The following is a 20747-nucleotide window of genomic DNA, read 5'->3' on the forward strand; positions in this document are numbered from 1 at the left end:
CTCCTCTCCATGGTCCAGAAGACCAGCATGTCCCGGGGCCCTTACCCACCCTCCCAGGAGATTCCCATGGAGGTCTTCGACCCCAGCCCGCAGGTGAGGCGTGGTGGCTGGGCGGACGGAGGGGGCTGCTCCCGCGGACCTTGTGGGGATGGCCCAAGGGGCGCTGAGGGGGAAGGGGTTATCTGCTCCGCGCGGAGGGGAGAGGGGCGCCTGCTCGCCCCCCGGCCTTGCGGGTTAATGATTGATGGGCGCTTGGCCCGGAATCGGGCTGCGGTTTTGCGGAGCCGGAGGGGGTGGTCGGACCGCCTGTCACCCTCGCTTCCTCGTCTCTGCCGCGATCAGGGTCCCTGCAGCTCGGGCACCGGTTCCAGTGGGTTTAGAGGAGGGGTGCTGGCGAGGGGATCCCGGGGTTGAGGGAGGCTAGAGAACGAGCTCAGGCAAAGGGAGCGACACAGAGCAGGCTCTTGGGCGCAGGGCGGGGGTGGGTGGGGCGGGGGTGGCTCTGGGAGATGGCCGAGGCGCTGGTCAGAGGGCGGCGCCAGCAGGCCTTCGGGGCCGCAGACAGTGGCCCTCGAGAGTGGGGAAGGGGCCAGGCCCCCATTCCAGCCACGTCAGCTACACCCCTATATTGGACCAGCTTCTCTCCCCCAACACCCACGTTATATCTCCCTGCCAGTCCTCCCCTCCCCCTTCAGCCCCAGAAAAATGCCTCCAAAGTTTGGAAAGTTGGATGGATGCCAACTCACTGTCCTGGAGGGGAGGAATCAGTGTTACCTGGGGGAAGACGTCTGCTGCCCCCACCCCCCACTAACACTTAAGTGTTCCCGTGGCTTACTCCGAGGAAGGGGCATTCTTGGGTGTGGTGGGTGCCGGTAGAGTGACTAGCAAAGTCTAGGGTGGTTTCTCTGGGACATGTCCTGTAATCTGGCAACACCCCAAGCTAGGATAGCATTAACTCTTTTCTTGTTATGGCCAGCCTCGAGCAACTGTAACTGCCATGATAATGTGGTTAATGGGTATGTGTTGTGTGTGGCAGGGGTCAGGTCAGACCTAAAAATACCTCCCTTCTCCACCCCAGGCCCCTTGGAGCCTGGGAGGCAGCTGACTGGGGCCTTTCTTTCAGCTGTCCCTTGTCCCTCTGGGTGCCACTCCCTTTTCCCAGCCTTGGGTGTGTGTCTGTGTGTGAGAGAGTCTGGGGCTTATGGGGAATCCTCTTAAGTCTGTAGGGATCCTCAATCCTAGAGATAGGGTATATGTCTGATTTAAAGAGGGGAGTAGGAAGGAGAGTTCTGGGGTTCCCAGATGCCCTTCTCTCCCTTCTATCCATCCTTCTTCTTAGAAGTACTCAGGCCCAGGGAGCCAGAGATCCTAGTCTGGTCATGGCTTATCTACCTTCTTTGGTAAAGAAACTCTAGGATGCAGCCTGCCTGAACCCTCAATCATCAACCCCTACTTTGGACTGGCCTGGCACCAATGTGTGTATGTGAGTTGGGGAGGGCAAAGAAGCAGCCCCTTTACAGGAGGCCTGAAAATACCTGAATGTATGGCTGCTTGAGTGGTCAGGCAGTGTCCACTCCAGCCAAGTCAGGAGCCTAGTCAGTGAGACTGAGCCAACCTACCCCAGAGATTTGTGGGGGCTGTGTCCTAGGCTCATCTTGGGGCATGGCTAAATGGCATTCAGATTGATGCAGCCTCGTGGGTACCACGGGGGACAGGATGTTGGCATACTGGGGGTTAGTGGGTGGGTGCTTGGTCCCTCTTGCCCCCTTGGGGAGAGGTGTGACCACCGTGATTGTGAGGAGAGGCATGAGAAAAAAATCCTCCCAGGGTAGGGGGCACTGAGCAGAATTTGCCCCATGGCAGAGGGCCGAGGTTAGATGTTTGCTTTCCAGACACCTTTCCATGCCCCTCATCCCCTCCCTGGAAATCTAGTTTTGGGTCTCTAAGAGCTGAGAGCTGCCCCTCCCCTCCCCACTGCGAAAAAGGAAAACAAGAGTTGGGCACAAGAAAAGCCTAGCTGGGCCCTGTTGGCAGTTGGCAGTTCCTCTTCTCTCTAGGGGCCACAGGCACTCTCAGCCCTGCTCTGCTCCAGCTGAGGGGGAGAGGGTGAGGGACTTTCCCTCAGGTTTCTTCACCGCCACCCCCCTAGCACTGCAGGCAGCCTCTCCCTTCCCTCGAGGCCTCTGCAGCTTGCCCAGCATCTTAATTAGCTTTGCTGCCTAATGAGCCTCCAGCTACTCAGCGCCTCCCCCTTCCCTGCCTCTCTGGCTTAGTTTGGGGGTTTCTGTGTGCGCTTCCTAGGGCTCTCTTGCACTGTCCTCCGCCCCATGGCTGTGGTCTGGGCCCTCCCTCCCCCTCGGGCTATACCACCCCAGGAAGAGGATGGGGGCTGTTTAGATCAGGAAATGATATTTCCAAGGCTTAGCTGTAGCTCTGGGCCTGATGGAGTAAGGGTTGGGAAAGGGCCTTTCTGATTCCACTCTTGTCCCTTCCTGGCTCCTCCAGGGCAAATACAGCAAGAGGAAAGGGCGGTTCAAAAGGTCGGATGGAAGCACATCCTCAGATACAACGTCCAACAGCTTTGTGCGCCAGGTAATGGGGAGGCTGGGCTGAGAGGAGGGAGGTGGCTGGCTGATGGAGCCCAGTATTGGTGAGCTGGGTCTGAAGCTTTCTCCAGGCACCCTCCCCCATATCATTTGTCACCTGCCTGGAACCACCCATCACGCTGACACCCCTTGACCTCTCCTACATATACTGTCAGCTGCACCCACTCCCTCAGCCCCCGCCCAGTCCCCGCCTAGCCCCTCCCCCAGCACCAGGCACCAACCCCTGTAGCCTGCCTGCGTCATCTCATTCAGGGACAGCCTGGCCTGCCTCCTTCTAGCTTGCTTCGGGCTGTCACCCACTCCCCCTGCCGGCTGTCTGCTTCCATGTCCTCCCCCAGTTTCTGTAACTGCGTGGGGTAGAGGCAAGTCCTAAGAAATGAGGAGCCAGGACATGAGTCCCTGGAGCCCTGGTTAGGTGTGGGTCAGAGGAATGCCTTCCTCACATCCAGATATGACTGTTCTTTAATATGCAGAGAGAAAGTGTGTGGAGGAAGGTGGGGTATTGGCAAGAGGGAGTTGATTTTAGAAAGGACTTTATCCCAGCACCCCTGACTGAAAGCAAGGTCACTGGATAGCTTTCTGGGTTCTTCTGTACTCAGGAAGATGCCATTCTCATCTCTGTTCTAATTCTCAACCCCAGGCCATCTCAGGCTCAGGGAGAAACATGTGGTTGCTATGGCTACGGAGCATCTCAACAAAGCCTGGTACCCAAAAAAGGCGAGAGGAACTTGGGATCAGGCAAGGAAAAGGAGTACATTGAAGAGAAAATGGGCAGGGCATATGAGGGCAGAAGATAGTTGGGAGCAAAGGCCCTGTGGAGGTCAAGCCCCTCCTTGGCCAGTAGAGAGAGGATGGTACCAGGCAGATCCACCACAGATTGGAGGGAGGCCCTTCGTTTTGATTCCTATTTCCACAGCGCTTGGCACATGTGAGCCCAGGAAAGGGCCCTTCATCCTAGCGTCTCCTAAGTATATAAATAGGAAGTCCTTTCTTCAGTCTCTCCCTCATCCCTCCTGTTGCAGGGCTGTGCTAGGAAGAATACTGTGCTTTTTGTAACCCCTCTTGACAGAAAAAGGCCTTGGTTCCCTCAGTGTTTGGCAACCCAGGGTGTCAGACCCCAACCTCTAATCCTTGCTCCTCTCAGCTCCCTAGCTCTGACCCCCAGTAGGTGGCAGGGAGTGTGTGTGTGGGGGGGCAGTCCTTGCCACATCTCTGAGCTAAATATACCCTAGCAGTTTGCACATGTAGCAACTCTGCTTGTAACTTGAGCCCCCTGGGGGAACGGGCAGTTTGGGCCACCTCTTAGGCCAGCAGGGCCAGGCACTGAGGGTGCTGTGATGGAGGCGCCCAGCCGGACCCTCGTGGTGAGCTGGGGATGGGGGGCGGGGTGGGAGTAGCCCCTAATGAAAGCTTGTGAGAGGGCTTCACTCCAGCCTGTCTCTTTGCCTCCGTGCTGTTTCCCTGTCTCCCGCCATTCCTGATGTGTCCGTGTGCATGCATGTGTGTGAGTGTGTGTTCATGTGTGTATTGGGTCAGTAAGTACCTCTCTGTCACTCTGTCTCTGGGTCTGTTTCTCTGGCCTCTGTGCATCTGTTTTCCTGACTCGGGTGAACAGTGGTAGTTGAGCTGGTTTCCACTCTGTTTCCTTTATGTCTCTTTTCCAGGTTCTATTAGTGACTGCATCCCCCACCCCCAACCTATTCCTTCATGAGTCTCCATTTTCATGATTTGACTGGGAAAGGATGGACAACTGCACTAGCTAATGACTAGGGCCCTCTGGGGGAGGTGGGACTGGGTCTTCTCTCTTTCTCAGGTCCCCTCCATACCAAGCTAATGGGCATTTATGGCCAAGCGACCCTTTCACGTCTCAGGAAAAAACCTGCACATCTCTGCAGTCCTGTTTTTTCCCCATGTCACCTCCCACCCCTTGCAGCAACAGCACCACTGCAGTCACACAAATCCACACATCCTGGCTCCTGCCCGCACATGCTGCACACCCTCAGGGACACTGACCCCTAGGGAGCCCCCCCTCTATGCACTCATGTGTACCTGTCTGCACTGAGTCATGACATCCAGCACATACTATAGAACACACCCTCCTAAACAGACTTGAAGTTGCATATCCAAGCACACCCATGAGTAAGTGTGTTCATTCACACTGCGAGTCTGGACAGGCTGCTTGTGTCTTACACGTGTGCCTGCATCACTGAAGGAGTTATGCTCTGGGATGGTCAATGTGGTCAAGACCAGCTTCCTGGCACACCTCGACTTCTGAGCCAGCATTAACCCTGGCGTTAAGGAAAGGCTGCCCCGTGTTCTGCTCTTAACTTGACTCTTCTGCCTGTACCACCTCAGGAAACTTGGACTCTCTTTTGTATCTTATGAGAGCCTGAGGGTTGGGGCTCCCCTGATTCTGCCAGGGAGGTAGGATTCTGTCTTCCCTCACCCTTGAGCACAAGGTAGCAGAATTTTGGCTCCATCATGCCGAGCAGGCTGCCCACTGCCGACAGTGCAGAAAGCTCAGGCCTACGCTGGTGGCTATAGTCCCTGGAAGGACCCACAGCTTCTCTCAGCTGGTGCTGAGGGTAGGGGAGAGAATGAGGAGCAGGGAGGGGAGAATCGTCCCCTGGCACTCCTCTACTGCGCTTTGTCCCTATCAGGTTCCCACCCCTCCCTGGGCCCCAAGCAGCTGTCCTTGGACCTGCCTTAACCCCTGGCTTGCTGCTCTCACCCTTCCTAGGGCCACACCTTCCCCATGGGCCTGCAAACCTCAGTCCCTGGTTCCTCCCATCTAATACCACCTTCTCCTAGCCCCGTAGCATCATGCTGCACTGCCTGGGGCTTGAGACATCCATGATGGGTGGCACCTCCATGCCTTCTGAGGCCCAGGAGCTGGGGAGGCAGTCAGCCTTGAGCTGGCCTTATCTGTTTTCAGGGCTCAGCAGAGTCCTACACCAGCCGTCCATCGGACTCTGACGTGTCTCTGGAAGAGGACCGGGAAGCCTTAAGGAAGGAAGCAGAGCGCCAGGCATTAGCCCAGCTTGAGAAAGCCAAGGTGAGAAAGAAGGGAGGAGCTGTGCTATCCTACTTCGCCCATCCCCAGGCTTTAGAGCAGCCTAGACAGACCTAGGGTCAAATCTTGGCCCAGCTCCTTCCCAGCTGGAATACCTCTGGGCCTCAATGTGCCTTTGTCTCTCACCTGTAAAATGTGGGCTACAATACCTGCTTCCTTTTACAGTAAATGTGTCTAATACTGTTTTCACGCATAATAGGAGCTTGAGGGGTGCTAAAAATTACACTTCTTTCTGGAGTCAAACTTCCTGGGCTGCTCTTACTAGATGTGTGATCTTAGGCAAGTCACTTAACCTTTCTGAACTTTAGTTTCCTCATTAATTAAAATGAAGATAATAATACTTTATAGGATTTTTGTGATACATAAATGAGATAATGCATGTGAAACATGTAACACAGTACCTGGCACAATAAATAGTAGCCTATTATTCCTTTTGGGTGTCATTCTGGGCTCCCCAACCCCTACTACTTATCACTCCCCAGTGCTGCCCCTCCACCCTTAGAGGGCTGAGTTCTATTTTTTGCTTTCTTTTTAATTGAGAAATTTAACATATATAAACTGCATAAACCATTCAGTGTACCTTTTAATGAACAATTTATAAAACAAACCTCCATGTAATTGCCACCCCAGTCAGGAAGTTGTACAATTTTATATTATGGTTTAACCCTCTGGTTGTCATCCTCCCTGTGCACCTCCTTTAGACCAAGCCGGTGGCATTTGCTGTTCGGACAAATGTCGGCTACAACCCGTCTCCAGGGGATGAGGTGCCTGTGCAGGGAGTGGCCATCACCTTCGAGCCCAAGGACTTCCTGCACATCAAAGAGGTGGAGAGAACACTTGGCATTTGGAGGGAGGTCAGGGTAGTGGGTGCCAGGAAAGGGGCATTCGGAGATATAGTGGAAAAAGATTTCTGAGCCAAGCAGAGCTGGGCTGAGTCTGCTGTGTGACCTTAGACAAATCTCTCTACCTCTCTGAGCCTCTAATTTTTCACTGGTGAAATGGGGTGGTAATGCCTAGGTCGCAAGGTTGTTGGGCGGGATTGTGATGAGGCCTGTAAGTGGAGTGGCAGTTGCCAGGCACATGTAGGTATTAGTCCCCTTTGCAGGGCAAGGTGGACACGTGGGGAGAAAAGACTCAGAACAGGGATGTGCTGGGGGTGGGGTGATCCATGGCCTAAGAGGATGCTGGTCCTGGAGTTGTTCTGAAAACTGGGGCTATACTCAGAGGATGGAGCAAGGGGTGGGGCTCTTTGAGGGTTCCACCACCTGGGCAGGGTAGGCAATTCCAGGAGTAGTTTCCCCATAGGGTGGCTGTTGGCTTGCCTCTCCAATCTCCCTCTTGGTCTCTCCCACCCCACCTGCTGTTGTTTGCAGAAATACAATAATGACTGGTGGATCGGGCGACTGGTGAAGGAGGGCTGTGAGGTTGGCTTCATCCCTAGCCCTGTCAAACTGGACAGCCTGCGTCTGCTGCAGGAGCAGAAACTGCGTCAGAACCGCCTCAGCTCCAGGTGTCTGGCTGGGGGCGGGGCACTGCCAACCCTGGGAGAGGCCATACAGCCAGGACTAGGCCTCAGGGGTTGACTCATTTCCCTGAGGGCACAGAGCTGCCTGTGGCATCAGCGGTGGGGCTGGAGAATCTTGGGGGTAGGGCAGTATGTAAGGGAACGAGATTCCCCCACCCTCACACCCACCCCTTTGCTCATAGCTCCATTTGCTTCTCTGCCCACACAGCAAATCAGGTGACAACTCCAGCTCCAGTCTGGGAGATGTGGTGACTGGCACCCGCCGCCCCACGCCCCCTGCCAGTGGTAAGAGCTGCCACCTCCCCAGGGAGTTAGGGGGAGTTTTGGGTGGGGTGGTCTCCCCACTGCCTTTCCCCTCTTTCCCCTGCAGTAGGGGGCACCCCAGTCCTGAGTCCTCCACACACATCCAGTGGTCCCCTTTACATGAAGAGTAGGATACCCCACAAGCTGGGCCCATCAGCGCCCATCCTCTCATGTCTCTCCTCTCCCATTTCTTTGGGAGCTCCATCTCTCTGCCTGACTCCCCCCCTCCCCCATTCATTTCTCCCAGCCCTGTTCCATTCACCTCTTCTTCTTTCTTTTTTCCCCACCCCCTCCCTGCGTTCTGTCTTTGTGTCTCCATGTCCATCTCACTCCTCCCCACCTCGACTCCCTCCTCCCTCTCTCCTGACTCCACGGTCCAGGTAACGAAATGACTAACTTAGCCTTTGAACTAGATCCCCTAGAGTTAGAGGACGAGGAGGCGGAGCTTGGGGAGCATGGCGGCTCTGCCAAGACTAGTGTTAGCAGTGTCACCACCCCGCCACCCCATGGCAAGCGCATCCCCTTCTTCAAGAAGGTAATTCTTGCTGAGTTCTTACAAGAGGGGAGGGGGTCAGGGCCCAGGCCTTTGGCAGGGGAGGGGGCTGGAGTCGATTCAGATGTGGGAGCAGCCTGACTCTGTGGGGAATTGGGGCTTCTTGCCAAGGAGGCGAGAGGGGTGGGATGGCGCAGAGGACAGACAGATCTATCTCCACACACAACCCTACCCCGGCCCCCTCTGCAGGAAGGGATAGTTCTTGTAATTGAAGCGCCCCTTCCCTTGGAAGCTGCCCCACTCCCACCAGAAGTAGGGTCTGGTGGTGATGAACTGTGACCTTTCCTCTCACTACCAGTGGGATATTCCATGTTTGCTGCCCACCCCCGAATGTGAAGGGGGAGTGGAACAGTGACCCTTCTTTGCCCTTTTCAGACTCCATGGGTCTAGAGTGGGCATGTGGGAGTCTACTGGCTACAGAGCAGGACCAGTTAAGGGAACTCTTAAAATGGGGAGATTGGCTTGTGCTGGGGGCAAGAGGTGGGCACCAAATTAGGGGCTGTCACTCTTCCCAGCTTTTCCAAGACCCAGAAAGGGGTCTTGGTATGTTTGAATATTCTCAAGCCCACTGGACTGACTGACAGTCCACTCCCAGCCCTGACCCGGGGCCTTCTTTGGCTCCCCCTGGCATGGGGTCCCGTCACCTCTCTCTGGCTCTGTCTGTCACTAACACGCATGCCCTGTTATCTCTCCTCGTCTGCCCGCTCTCCCTCCCTCCCTCTCTTGTCCTGGCTCCTTCCTTGCCCTCTGCCCCTGCCTGGGTACCCTCCCTTCTCTCCCCACCCTTCCCCCTCTTGGCAATCTCTGGACCCAGCCAAACAGAAGCAGAAGTCGGTGAGTATTACAGCTTTCTGTGTCCCCCTCCGCACCCCCTGGGATGAGCTAGGGGGAATCTTCTAACACCCATTCCCATATCTACCCCATTTCCCCCACCCTTCCTGGTTCTCCCTGGCCATCCCTCCCCACCCTCACCCTGATCCCCACATCTGGGCTCTGGGACCAAGGGGACAAAAGGATGCATGGGGGAGCCTGGAGGCTGGGGGAAAGGGGCTAATGCCATCTCCACTCTGGGGTTTCCCCTCCCTGCTTCCCCTCCAGACAGAGCATGTACCCCCCTATGACGTGGTGCCTTCCATGAGGCCCATCATCCTGGTGGGACCGTCGCTCAAGGGCTATGAGGTAGGAGCCTATAGAGGGGAGTGGACCCAGAGGGGCCCAGACCTTCAGAGAGACTCCAGAGGTTCAGACACCAGAGAGATTCCTTCAAAGGGCCCAGGTTCCTGGGTATCCTCCCCAGAGGGCTACAGACCTTCAGAGAAATTTCCCAGAGGGCCCCAACCCATAGGGAGACCTCAGAGGACCCAGTTCCTCCCCCCAAAATCCCCAGAAAAGTCCTCCCAGAGGTACCACCTAGAAGGACCTTTGGAATCTGAGAGCTCCTTGGAGGCTCCTCAGACTCAGAAGAACCCCCCTACCCCCAAGGTCCCATTCATCTCAGAAATTAAAGAAAAAATTGGAACGTGAGGCTGTATATACCCAGCAACCCACCCTTGCTGAATGGCTTTAAACGCCTGACTTCTGCTCCCACCCCAATCCCCACCTTTAGGTTACGGACATGATGCAGAAAGCTTTGTTCGACTTCTTAAAGCATCGGTTTGACGGCAGGTAAGACCTTGGGAGCTAGCTTCTCACTCCCACTGTGTTCCTTTGCTGCTAGGGATGGGCAAGATGGCTTGAATGATAATTTTGGGACTCTTGGACTGAGGGAAACGAGGCAGGCCTGGAGCCTGGGGAGTGGGCAGGGCAGTCTAGCCCACCTGACCCCTAACTCCCTTTGCCCCATCCCCCAGGATCTCCATCACTCGTGTGACAGCAGACATTTCCCTGGCTAAGCGCTCAGTCCTCAACAACCCCAGCAAACACATCATCATTGAGCGCTCCAACACACGCTCCAGCCTGGGTGAGTCTACCCCTCAATCGCCCTCTCTGGAGCCAGATGTGGGAGGGGAGGAAAGTGGGGGAGCATCTCCAGAAGTGTTCTATCCACCCACTGCCTCTTGGGGGGGCTCCCTTACATCCCCCCTTCTCCATGACTCCATGTCCTCCCAGCTGAGGTTCAGAGCGAGATTGAGCGAATCTTCGAGCTGGCCCGGACCCTTCAGTTGGTTGCTCTGGACGCCGACACCATCAACCACCCGGCCCAGCTCTCCAAGACCTCACTGGCCCCCATCATTGTTTACATCAAGATCACCTCTCCCAAGGTGAGTGCAGAAGTCTGACCCTAGAGGGGACAGGAACGCTCAGGAGTCCGGCTGCCCATTTAAATCCCAGCTACTGCTTACTAATTATGTGACTTAAGTGCCCCAGCCTTACTTTCCTTCTCTGTAAAACTCTATCACATGGATATTGTGATGAGTCAACCTAATGTGAGTACTTAGTACTTAGCAAAGGGTCTGATATAATGTGCCTCATCATGTGTTAGCTATTAATATGTAAATATTAAGTGTCATGAAGGCCAGTCCCCTATCTCTGCTCTGGTTGACCTCCCATCCTTGATCCAGAAAACTGAAAGAATTCAGTGCTTATGGTCCCAGGTGTCACTCAGCTACTTTGACAGTTGGGAGGTTTTTTCTGTCTTGATTTCAGCCCTTTTTGCTGCACTGTCCTCGTGTGGACCTTGATAGAGATGAAATCCGTAGGAAGGCTGATTTGCTCCTTTGTCATATTGTAGCTCCGTTAGTTTTCCCTCCTAGATGTTAATGGGGGAGGAACATAGAGGCGAGTGTAAGTGAAGAAGTGGGGGTTTGAGACACATGGAGGGCAAGTGTGGGTGAAGGATTTGAAGTTAGAAGACAGCATGGGGTTCAAATCCTAGCTCTGGTTGGCTTATTAATTTATTAGCTTTTTTTTTGTTTTTTTGGTTGTTATTTTTTATTGAAATTGAGGCGTTTAACCCTCGATTTCTTCACCTACGGAATGGAGATTATAATCCCTCCCTTACGTTATTGTTGAGAGGATTTGAGGTAATGATGTCAAGAGCCCAGAGTTCATGATGGCATCCAGGGGTGGTAACAGTTATTACCGCACGATAGCACCCTGTGAGCTGAGCATCCAGTTACTTAACCTTAACTTTTCTGATTCCTAAGTTTCTGATGAGCATAAAAGGGATGGTAGGGTCTCGGTACTTCCTGGGGTGGCTAGAGGATCCAATAAAATAATGGATGCAAAAACATTGTGATCTAGAAAGTGACAGGCACATCCATTTCCCCCATGGATGAGCACTGGCTGAGGTTAATGGTGGGGACTCTTTGAGAGTCCAGACTGCCTGGGCTTATGTCCCAGTGCTGCCACTTACCAGCTCATTCTCCTTTGGCAAGTCACCTAACATCTCTATGCCTCGGTTTCCTCGTCTGTAAAATAGGGATCCTCAAATGGTGGTTTTGAAGATTAAATAAATGGATCAACCATGCGAAGTGGCTGCTACCTACTAAGCACTGTATCTATACTATTTTTTAAAAGATTTTTTTTTTTTTACAGAAGAGTTGCAAAAATAGTTCAAAGAACTCTTTACCCTTGGATGCTCTTCACTCTGATTTGCTGATTTTTTTAATATATGTTTATTGATTTCAGAGAGAGGAAGGGAAAGGGAGAGAAACATCATTAATCAATGGCCTCCTGCATGCCCCCTGCTGGGGACCGAGCCCGCAACCCAGCATGTGCCCAGACCAGAATCGAACCGTGATTCGATTTTTTAACAGCTAATTTTTTAACAGCTTTATTGAGATTTAACTCACATACCAGTCAATTCAGCCATTTAAAGTATACAATTCAATTTTTTCAGATTCACTAATTTTGAATATTTTGCCACATTTACTTTATGTATGTATATATTACGTACACATAAGCATTTGAGAGTAAGTTGTAGATATTGTATGCCTTTTTCCCTAAATACTTCAACATGTATGTTGTTGTTTTTTTAAGTTTTTATTGATTTTAGAGAGAGAGGAAGGGAGAGAGAGATAGAAACATTGATTGGCTGCCTCCTGCACGCCCCCCCACTGGGGATCAAGCCTGCAACCTGGGCATGTGCCCTCACCAGGAATCGAACCAGTGACCTCTTGATGTATGGTTTGATGCTCAACCACTGAGCCATGCTGGCTGGGCAACATGTATTTCTTAAGAACAAGGACATTAACCACAGTATAACTGTCAAATTCACAAGTGCTATCTAACATGCAGCCCAGCCCGGCTGGGCGTGGCTCAGTGGTTGAGCGTCGACCTAGGATCCAGGCGATTGGGGTTCGATTCCTGGTCAGGGCACATGCCCGGGTTGCAGGCTCCATCCCCAGTCGGGGGTGTGCAGGAGGCAGCTGGTCAATGACTATCTCATCACTGATGTTTCTGTCTCTCCTTCTCCCTCTCCTTTCCTTTCTCTGAAATCAATAAAGATATATTTAAAAAAATAATAAAATGCAGCCCATCTTCAGTTTTCACCAGTTTTCCCAATAATGCCCTTTATGGCAATTTCCCCCTCAACCCAGGATCATGCGTTGCATAGCTTTTACATCTCTTTAGTATTCTTTAAGCTGGAACAATTCCTCCACCTTCCTTGGGTTTTCATGACACTGACATTTTTGAAGAGTACATATCACTAATTTTGTAGAATGTTCCTTATTGTGGGTTTCTCTGATGTTTTCCTTATGACTTGATTTAGGTTTTACATTTTGGGTTGGAATATCACCAAAGCCATGTGTCCTTCTGAGTGCATTGCTTCAGGAGGCATATGATGTTGGCTTGTTGCATCATTGGTTAATAATAGTAGTGGCCACCTAATGGGATTATTGTTGGGACTAAATGAATTGATCATGTAAAAAGTACCAAATAGTGCCAGTGCATAGCAAGTGACCCATAGCATGGCTGTTAACATGGAGGGAAAGTTGGCCTGGACAATGAAGCCTGTGAAGAAGGTTAGAGGGGCTGGATTGTCTGCTCTTCATACAGCCACTGTTAGGAGAACTTCCCAGGACATGTCGGCATGAGACCCAGGAGAGAGCCTGAGCATTGTGTAGGATAGATACAGAGCTGATGAGATGATTTCTAAAGAGGTGGCCAGGGCTAAGAGGCATTAAACATCCCCCAGCCATGACACTGGCTCTCCCCACTAGCTTCAACCAGGACCTGCCTCTCTGACTTGGTGCATTGTAGAGGTCTCTCTAGCTCCTCTTCTCCCCCCAAACCAGGTACTTCAGAGGCTCATCAAGTCTCGAGGGAAGTCTCAGTCCAAACACCTCAATGTGCAAATAGCGGCCTCGGAGAAGCTGGCGCAGTGTCCTCCTGTGAGTGCTCAGACCCAGGGGAAGGGGGGAACATTTGGATTCTGGTTTACTCTGGCCTGCATGGGAGACAGAGTGACCAGGAATATCTAGGCTGGGTCCATAGGTGCAGACTGGTCTTCCGGGAAGGAGTGCTGGGCAGGCAGTCAGAGACTGGCTTCAAGCCCCAGAAGTACCACTTCTCTGTGGGGAGACTAAGCCTTGGTTGCCTTAAATCTAGAATGAGGGAGTTGAACTATGTGGGTGCCAAGATCTTCTATAGTTCTGCCAATGCATATATCTGAGAGCTCTCCTCTTTCTGGACATCCAGAAGTCTGTTTTTAACTTTGTCCTTCAACCCCTTGACTCTCCAACCACTGTGCCCAGGCCACACCCTCACCCCCTAGGTCATGCCTGGCTCATCCTAGACCTGCCTCTAACCCCACCTCCACAGGAAATGTTTGACATCATCCTGGACGAGAACCAGTTGGAGGATGCCTGCGAGCACTTGGCTGAATACTTGGAAGCCTATTGGAAGGCCACACACCCGCCCAGCAGCACTCCACCTAACCCACTGCTGAACCGCACCATGGCTAGTGCAGCCCTGGCTGCCAGCCCTGCCCCTGTCTCCAACCTCCAGGTACAGGTGCTCACCTCACTCAGGAGAAATCTCAGCTTCTGGGGTGGGCTGGAAGCCTCACAGCAGGCCAGGGAAGTGCCCCAGCTGCAGGAACACGCCATGTAGGTTGCTCCCCTCTACCCCCCAATCTCCCCTCCTGCCCATGGCCCGGAACTGGAGCATAGGGAATGTGGGAAAGGAAGAAAAGAGCTTTATTTTGTAAAAAAATGTGGTGAGCAGCAGTTTTCGGTGTCTGTGGTTTTTGGTGGGGTTGGGGCTGACTGGTGGTGCTCCTTGAGCCTGGTCCCATAGGACTACATCTGCTGCCTTGGGGGCTTTTGGGTATGAGGCCTGACTGGGGGCCCTGTAAGACAAGTCACTAGGAAGAAAACATGGGGAAGACTGATAGATTCATTTACTGGACTCCATACCCATTTTAGACCCAGTAGTGGTCACAGCATTGTAAACCCAACAGAGCAGGGAATCCCACAGAGCAGAGGCCTTTAAACCCAGAGAGACTGTCCCCTCCCCTAGAGCCCAAACCACAGGAGGCCCCTCAGAAGGGATCTAGAATATATCATCTTCTGTGACTGATGCTGAGCCTTCCATTCTTCTCCCAGTTAAATGAGTTCCAGGAAAGGCTCTCTTGTGGGTGCCCTGCCCTGCCTCTCGTGGGAGCCATGGCCCACCTCTGAGATCCCATCAAGTATTTGATTTTCTATTAGAGCCAGAAAAAAAAAAACCATTCTAGACCATTGCTTTTCAGATTTGTTCACTGAATCTTATGTGGAAGCTCAGTATATAGATAAGGCATCCTTGCTCTGCTCAGAGGGAGCTAGTGGCTTGGTTTCCACTTCACCTCCATGGGCACCTCTGAAGCACTCTGTGCCCTCCCTACTCCATCCCAGATCTCTGGGGAACAGTTTGGAAACTGCTGCTCTAATCTTCATCACACACCACAGAGAAACTGGGCCACAGGAAGGGGATTCATTTGCTTAGGGTCACACAACTTAAAGGGGCGGGACTAGAACCCAGGCCTCTCTGCACCCACCCAACAGTCTCTTTAATGGAAGTGGCCATCAGGTCATGTGGCATTTGCAGCTGAGGACATTGGGCCACCTTATCATCTCCTGAGGGGATAGAGACCCATCAATCTTACCTGTCCTGCTGCTTTGAGTCTTTGCTGGGGGCAGAGGAGGGATTCCATCATTTGACTAGGGGCAGGGAGTGTGGGGTTCTAGAAGCCTCTGATTAAGGTCTGGTTTGGGCTGAAGGAGCTGGGGTTAGTGAGCTCGAGCTGAAATCCCTTTAGTATATTTAGAAAACTGGGGCAATGACTAACCCAATCAACCACTAACCAGTGGCAGTACTAATGAGCTGTTGATGATTTACCCCAAGACAGCATTAATGACGTGCGTTGAGGAATCAATGACTAAATTGTTCATGGGCTCTGTACCACAGTTACTGAGAGAGCTCCCATCTTTTCAGCCTTAGGAAGGTTGGGCGCCCCCTGTCCTAACAAAGGAGCAAATGCCTGAGATCTATCTGGCTGGGCTCCAGAGCCCTTTGCGGGGCCTTATCCCCTGGAGCCAGCCCTCTCCTCCCTCTGCCAGGCTGGTGCCTTGGTGCCATCACTAACCTGCCTTGCTTTGTTGTGTTTCTCTCACCCCTGCCTGATCTGCATGGTATGTGCCGTCTGTCTGCTAACCAGGGACCCTACCTTGCTTCCGGGGACCAGTCGCTGGAACGGGCCACCGGGGAGCACGCCAGTGTGCAGGAGTACCCGGGGGAGCTGGGCCAACCCCCAGGCCTTTACCCCAGCAGCCACCCACCAGGCCGGGTTGGCACCGTGCGGGCACTATCCCGCCAAGACACGTTTGATGCCGACACCTCTGGCAACCGCAATTCTGCCTACACGGAGCTGGGAGATTCATGTGTGGACATGGAGACTGACCCCTCGGAGGGGCCAGGGCTTGGAGACCCTGCCGGGGGCAGCACCCCACCAGCTCGTCAGGGATCCTGGGAAGATGAGGAAGAAGACTATGAAGAGGAGCTGACTGACAACCGGAATCGGGGCCGGAATAAGGCCCGCTACTGTGCGGAGGGCGGGGGACCAGTGCTGGGACGCAACAAGAACGAGCTGGAGGGCTGGGGACGCGGTGTTTACATCCGCTGAGAGGCAGGGGCCCCGCTGTGGGAGGCAGGGCTCAGGCCAGGGGAAGGGAGGTACGGCTGGCTCACCACAGAGGTGTATCTTGCCTCCAGGGGGCGCTGCCTCCTTTCAGATGCCTTTGCTCAATGTTTGGGGGTTTCTTTGGTGGTAGCATCCAGCTCCTGGGAGTCCCTTAAGCCCCAGCGGTAGGTTTTTACCTACGGTGGATGAATGGGGGATGCCCACCTTTCTGCAGTGTCCCCTTTTCCCCACCTCAGGGGGTCTCTCTCCCCTCTTCCAGAGAAAAGGTGCACTTCCTTAACTCTACTTGGGGCTCTAAATGAGCGTCCTAAATGGGGTGGCCCTTTTTCCAACCTGGAGTTTTTGGGAAGGGTAGGGGGCTTTTCCTGGAGAGAGAGACCACAGACTTTCCAATGAGGATTCTCTTCCCTAACTCCAGATCCAGGGTCCCTCATGCCCAACCCTCCCTCTGCATTCCCCCTTACCCCCCCCCCCCAGCTTTCTGGCAGCATTGTCTGGTAGGAGAAAGCTACAGGATGGAAGCCCCTTGGGGAGGAGTCTGGGTAGAAACTGATGGGCATCAGATGCAGTGCCCTCTGCCTGCCCAGGACGTAACCCCGAGGAGTGGGCAATTGGAGATGCTGCTACCCTTCCCCCACCTCCATGCCTCAGCCTTCACCTGCCCCAGGAATGAGCTTTGCCTACAACATCCTTTGCCTGCTGCCATCAGAAGAGGGGCCCTCCACATCCCTGTGTCACCTGGGTGTGGAGCTCATGGAACATTTGGTCCGCCTCATTTTGAAACCAAAAACTGCTCATTCATTCTCACCCTGAAACCCCAGGAGAGGCCCTTTGGGTTGGTGCCCAAGAAATGATCACCACCCCAGGGGTTGTCTTGGGACCATGGATCTCCCCTGGGGGGCTTGGCTGCTGCTGCTGCTCTGTATTTGTCTCCTGTGATCCTGTTCTTTACCTATGTCCACTCCATTCCTCCCAGGAGAGGCCTTCATACCCCCTCTGACCTGGAGTGTCCCTCTGCCTAGCATTCCCCAGCCCAGCAGCCCTGCCCCTCCCCAGCCTCCCAGCTGGGCCAGGGAGAGCCGATTGTGCCAACGAGGACTGGGCCTTGCCCGGCTGCCCACCTCAGGGATGGGCACCTCATGCCTGTCTCGCCACCTCCTGTGCCAATGTTGTCCCACCCCCCACCTGGGGGTGGGGTGCAGCTTCCACTTACTGGTTAGAAGAGACCACTGCCCAACCTTACCCCCTCCTGTCTGGTATCATGTGCCCCCATCTGTCTGTCTGTCTTTACTCCCCTAGGAGAAGTATTTTGCCACATATAAAACCGCCATCCTGTCCTTTGCGGCAGCCTCCCAAGCCTGCTTTGTTTCCACCACACGGCTGCCGGCCTAGGCATGCAGGAGCTGCTGACATGCAGGGGGATGGAAGGGGTAGGTGCAGGAAGAAGCTGTGCCTAGAGTTGTTTACTCCACAGGAGATGGGGCTCTGTTTTGTGGCTCACTGATGCATTACATTCAAGCCTGACAGGGGCTATGTGGACAGTCTCAGTCCCCACTCAGCCCCAAACCCCACCCCTAACCCATCTCCCCATAAGTAGAGCCAGGGAAATGGGAAGCTGAGGCGGAGAAATGGGATATCATGGGTGTTGTTCAGTGGGCGAGATCCAGACCTATTGGCACAATGTCTTAAAGGCTTGTGTTTGTTTTTCTGCTCCTGTGGCCTCAGCTGCTCTCTAAGAGGAAGGGACCAAGTTTCCAACTTTCTCCACTAAAGCCCCCACAGCTACCCCCTTCCCAGCCTCTGCTAATCAGCCTTTGGGGAGAGGGCAGAGAGAAGGGGGATTTCCCCAGTCCCAGCTTCAGAGAAAGATAGCCAGCAGGTGACTGCCAGTTCCTGCCATCAGCTGGCAGGATGTGAGCTTCTGAAGGTCACCTGTATCCTGTCTCATGGCACCTGGTTCTTGATTTTGGGGTGGTGGTGGACCTGAAGAACTAGAGCTCCTGGGTCTTGAACCTGAGTGCTCCTCTATGCTGTGTGTGGTTGTGTGTGTGTGTACAGAGGGCAACACATCCAGACCCCTCCAGATGAGGGGTTAGTGAACCCAAGGAAAGAGGAACGGGGCAGTCCCGCAGATCAAGTGGCTGGCCCAGTGTCCTTGGGGAGTTGATGGCAAAGCTAGCACTGCTGGGACTGGAGTCTGGTGTCTGCCCCCCCAAATGTAGTGTTCTTTGCACTGCCTTTCAATGCAATCCATTCCCATGCTTATTCATTGAACAGACATTTGCTGAGCACCTACCAGGCACAAATCTAAATAGGAGCCACAGGAAATTCAGGACACCACAATGAGTTCTCTGATGCCAGAAGCACTGGGTTCTGGGGGAACCTGGAAGAGGGATTACTCCCTAAACCCGAGGAGACCAGGAGAAGCTTCCTGGAGGAAGTAAGGCTTGAGCAGAGACTAGAAGCAGAGAAGTGGGGAAAATGTTGAAGGCAGAGGAAGGTGACACACAGGACATGCTCTTGGACTTCACTAGCAAAGCATGCTCTCAAGGTAGTGGTCAGAGAAGGGTCGGCAGGAGCAGGTCACCGTGGGCCTTGAGCCATGTTAAGGGGTTTGGGCTTTGTCCTGAAGCTGGTGTGCAGAAATCTAAGGTGTGTAAGCAGCGATGGCAAATTTGTCTTGGTTGCAGTTTGGAGCATAGATCTGAAGATCTAGCCTGGAAACCTGCAATACTCCAGGTGAGAAATGAGAATGGCCTGCATTAGGGCTCAGCAGTGGAATGGGAAAGGAGGCTATGGCTGTCAGAGATATCTAGCACTTAGACTGGAGAGTTCTTGAGCAATAGGTGGCCAGTGAGAGAAGGAGATGTCTGGGGTGACTGTAGGTTACAGAGAGAAAGCAGGTTAAAGGCAGAAACAATGTCTAGCTTTGGACAAGGTGGGTTTATGGTGCTGGGGGAGGACATCCAAGAGGAAAAGAGAAGACAGCTGACTGCTTGGTCATCCTACATGGAGCCTGATATTTCAAATCAAGGCAGGGATTATTAACTACCATTTACAGATAAAGCTTAGAGGGGTTAAGCAAATTGTCCATAGTTACACGGCCATGGAACAAGAACTTGGACTCAGATCTTTGAATTTCAAGTTCTGTGGTGTCCATGGTACTCAAGTCTAGGGTTAATTCCCCTGCCCCAGAATGGCCCAGCTTCTGTGAGGGGAGGGGTTTGGGGAGGAGGAAGCAGGTGTCTGAATGTTTTTGTCTCCTCACCATGTGCCTTCTGCCTGAAATTGCATTTGCTCAGAACTTACAGGCAGGGGCACCTCTAGGTGGCTTGGAGATACTGAGAGAAGAGAGAGATTCTTGTCTCTTGGTAACCACAAACCCTCAACCGACACAGCACGCTGGCAGTTGTCAACATGTGAAGACGTCAACAACTATGTAGTTGACTCGGACTAGGCCCACCACCAAAGCCACCTCAGGGGCTCAGGAACTGAGGCGCTGGGAACCTCCTACCTGACTAGCTGCTTCTGGCTTTGCAGTAGGTTCTGAACCAGAGTAGTCCTAGGTGTGACTGAAGGTTCCCACCAATAGAAAATAAAATGAGCTGAGCTGGGCCACCACAGCCCAGAAGCGAGGGGGTGCTTTAGTCTAATACTCTAGAGAATAAAGTCTTGTCTTCGCTCCAGTGATCACATCCTCAGAGAAGTGTGCCTTGGCGCCCTTCTAAATCAGGCCATCCCAGGGTTTTTTGTTTGTTTTAGTGTTTTTATTTTTGGTGTGTATATTTGTGTCCCCACTAGACAGAAAGCTCCATAAGACCCAGACTGGGTCTATTTTGTCTGCTTGGCATGTTTCCTAATTCCTGACTCATATTTGTCAAATGAATGAAATGCCCCTAAGATCCAGGCTCTGGGCCCCACAGCAAAGGCTTGGCTCTTGTCTGTTTACTGAATGTGCTCCAGCTAGCCAAATGTCACTTTCAATTCTGCAATTGGTGGTGGTGGTGGAGGGGGCAGGGTACACTAAGAGGCTCCTCCCCGCCTCCTACCCCCAGGAAACAGATGGTGAAAATGCTTAACACATTGCTGCTTCCCTCAGCACCCTTCTGTGCCCTCACCCTACTGCACCCCAGCCGCAGCCCAGCTCCTTTTCTAGGGCTGAAATGGAATCAGCCAGATGGGCTCCACTAGCCAATTCTTCCTTCTAACACTGCTACAAAGCTGGGTGGGATGAAAATTCTGTATTTAGTGAACTGTTTTCTCTCTTCACAAGCTTCCCAGTGTTCCTCAATGCTCTTCAACTTGTACTCACACTTTTTTTTTTTTTTTTTAATACTCCAAAAACACTTCTCAGGCTGTAGCCTAACTTACTGTACTTCAATCCAGTAGCAACACATTCCTACTGTGTGCCAGGCACTGGGAGAGGTGGCGAATGGGGGAGTACACAGGTAAACAAGGCATGAACCCTGCTCTCTAGGACTCACAGGTGATGGGAAGAAACAGGCATGCCACTCTGCAGTTTCAGTGTGGAGAGAAGCTCCATTTGGCTGGAGGACCAGGCC

The 20747-nt window shown here is 53.0% G+C and overlaps 1 protein-coding gene across 1 annotated transcript; it reads left to right on the forward strand.

Moving 5' to 3' along the window:
* The first annotated feature begins 9 nt into the window (after positions 1-9).
* On the forward strand, positions 10-16167 carry CACNB1 (calcium voltage-gated channel auxiliary subunit beta 1). The gene is given in 14 exon segments (XM_087826144.1): positions 10-93; positions 2506-2592; positions 5542-5661; positions 6381-6503; positions 7053-7189; positions 7413-7489; positions 7888-8042; positions 9159-9239; positions 9667-9725; positions 9911-10020; positions 10170-10321; positions 13301-13396; positions 13827-14117; positions 15703-16167. Coding segments are annotated over 14 exon segments (2037 nt in total).
* The last annotated feature ends 4580 nt before the right edge of the window (positions 16168-20747 follow it).

Source organism: Miniopterus natalensis, chromosome 17, assembly GCF_054644295.1.
Source record: "Miniopterus natalensis isolate mMinNat1 chromosome 17, mMinNat1.hap1, whole genome shotgun sequence".
NCBI lineage: Eukaryota > Metazoa > Chordata > Mammalia > Chiroptera > Miniopteridae > Miniopterus > Miniopterus natalensis.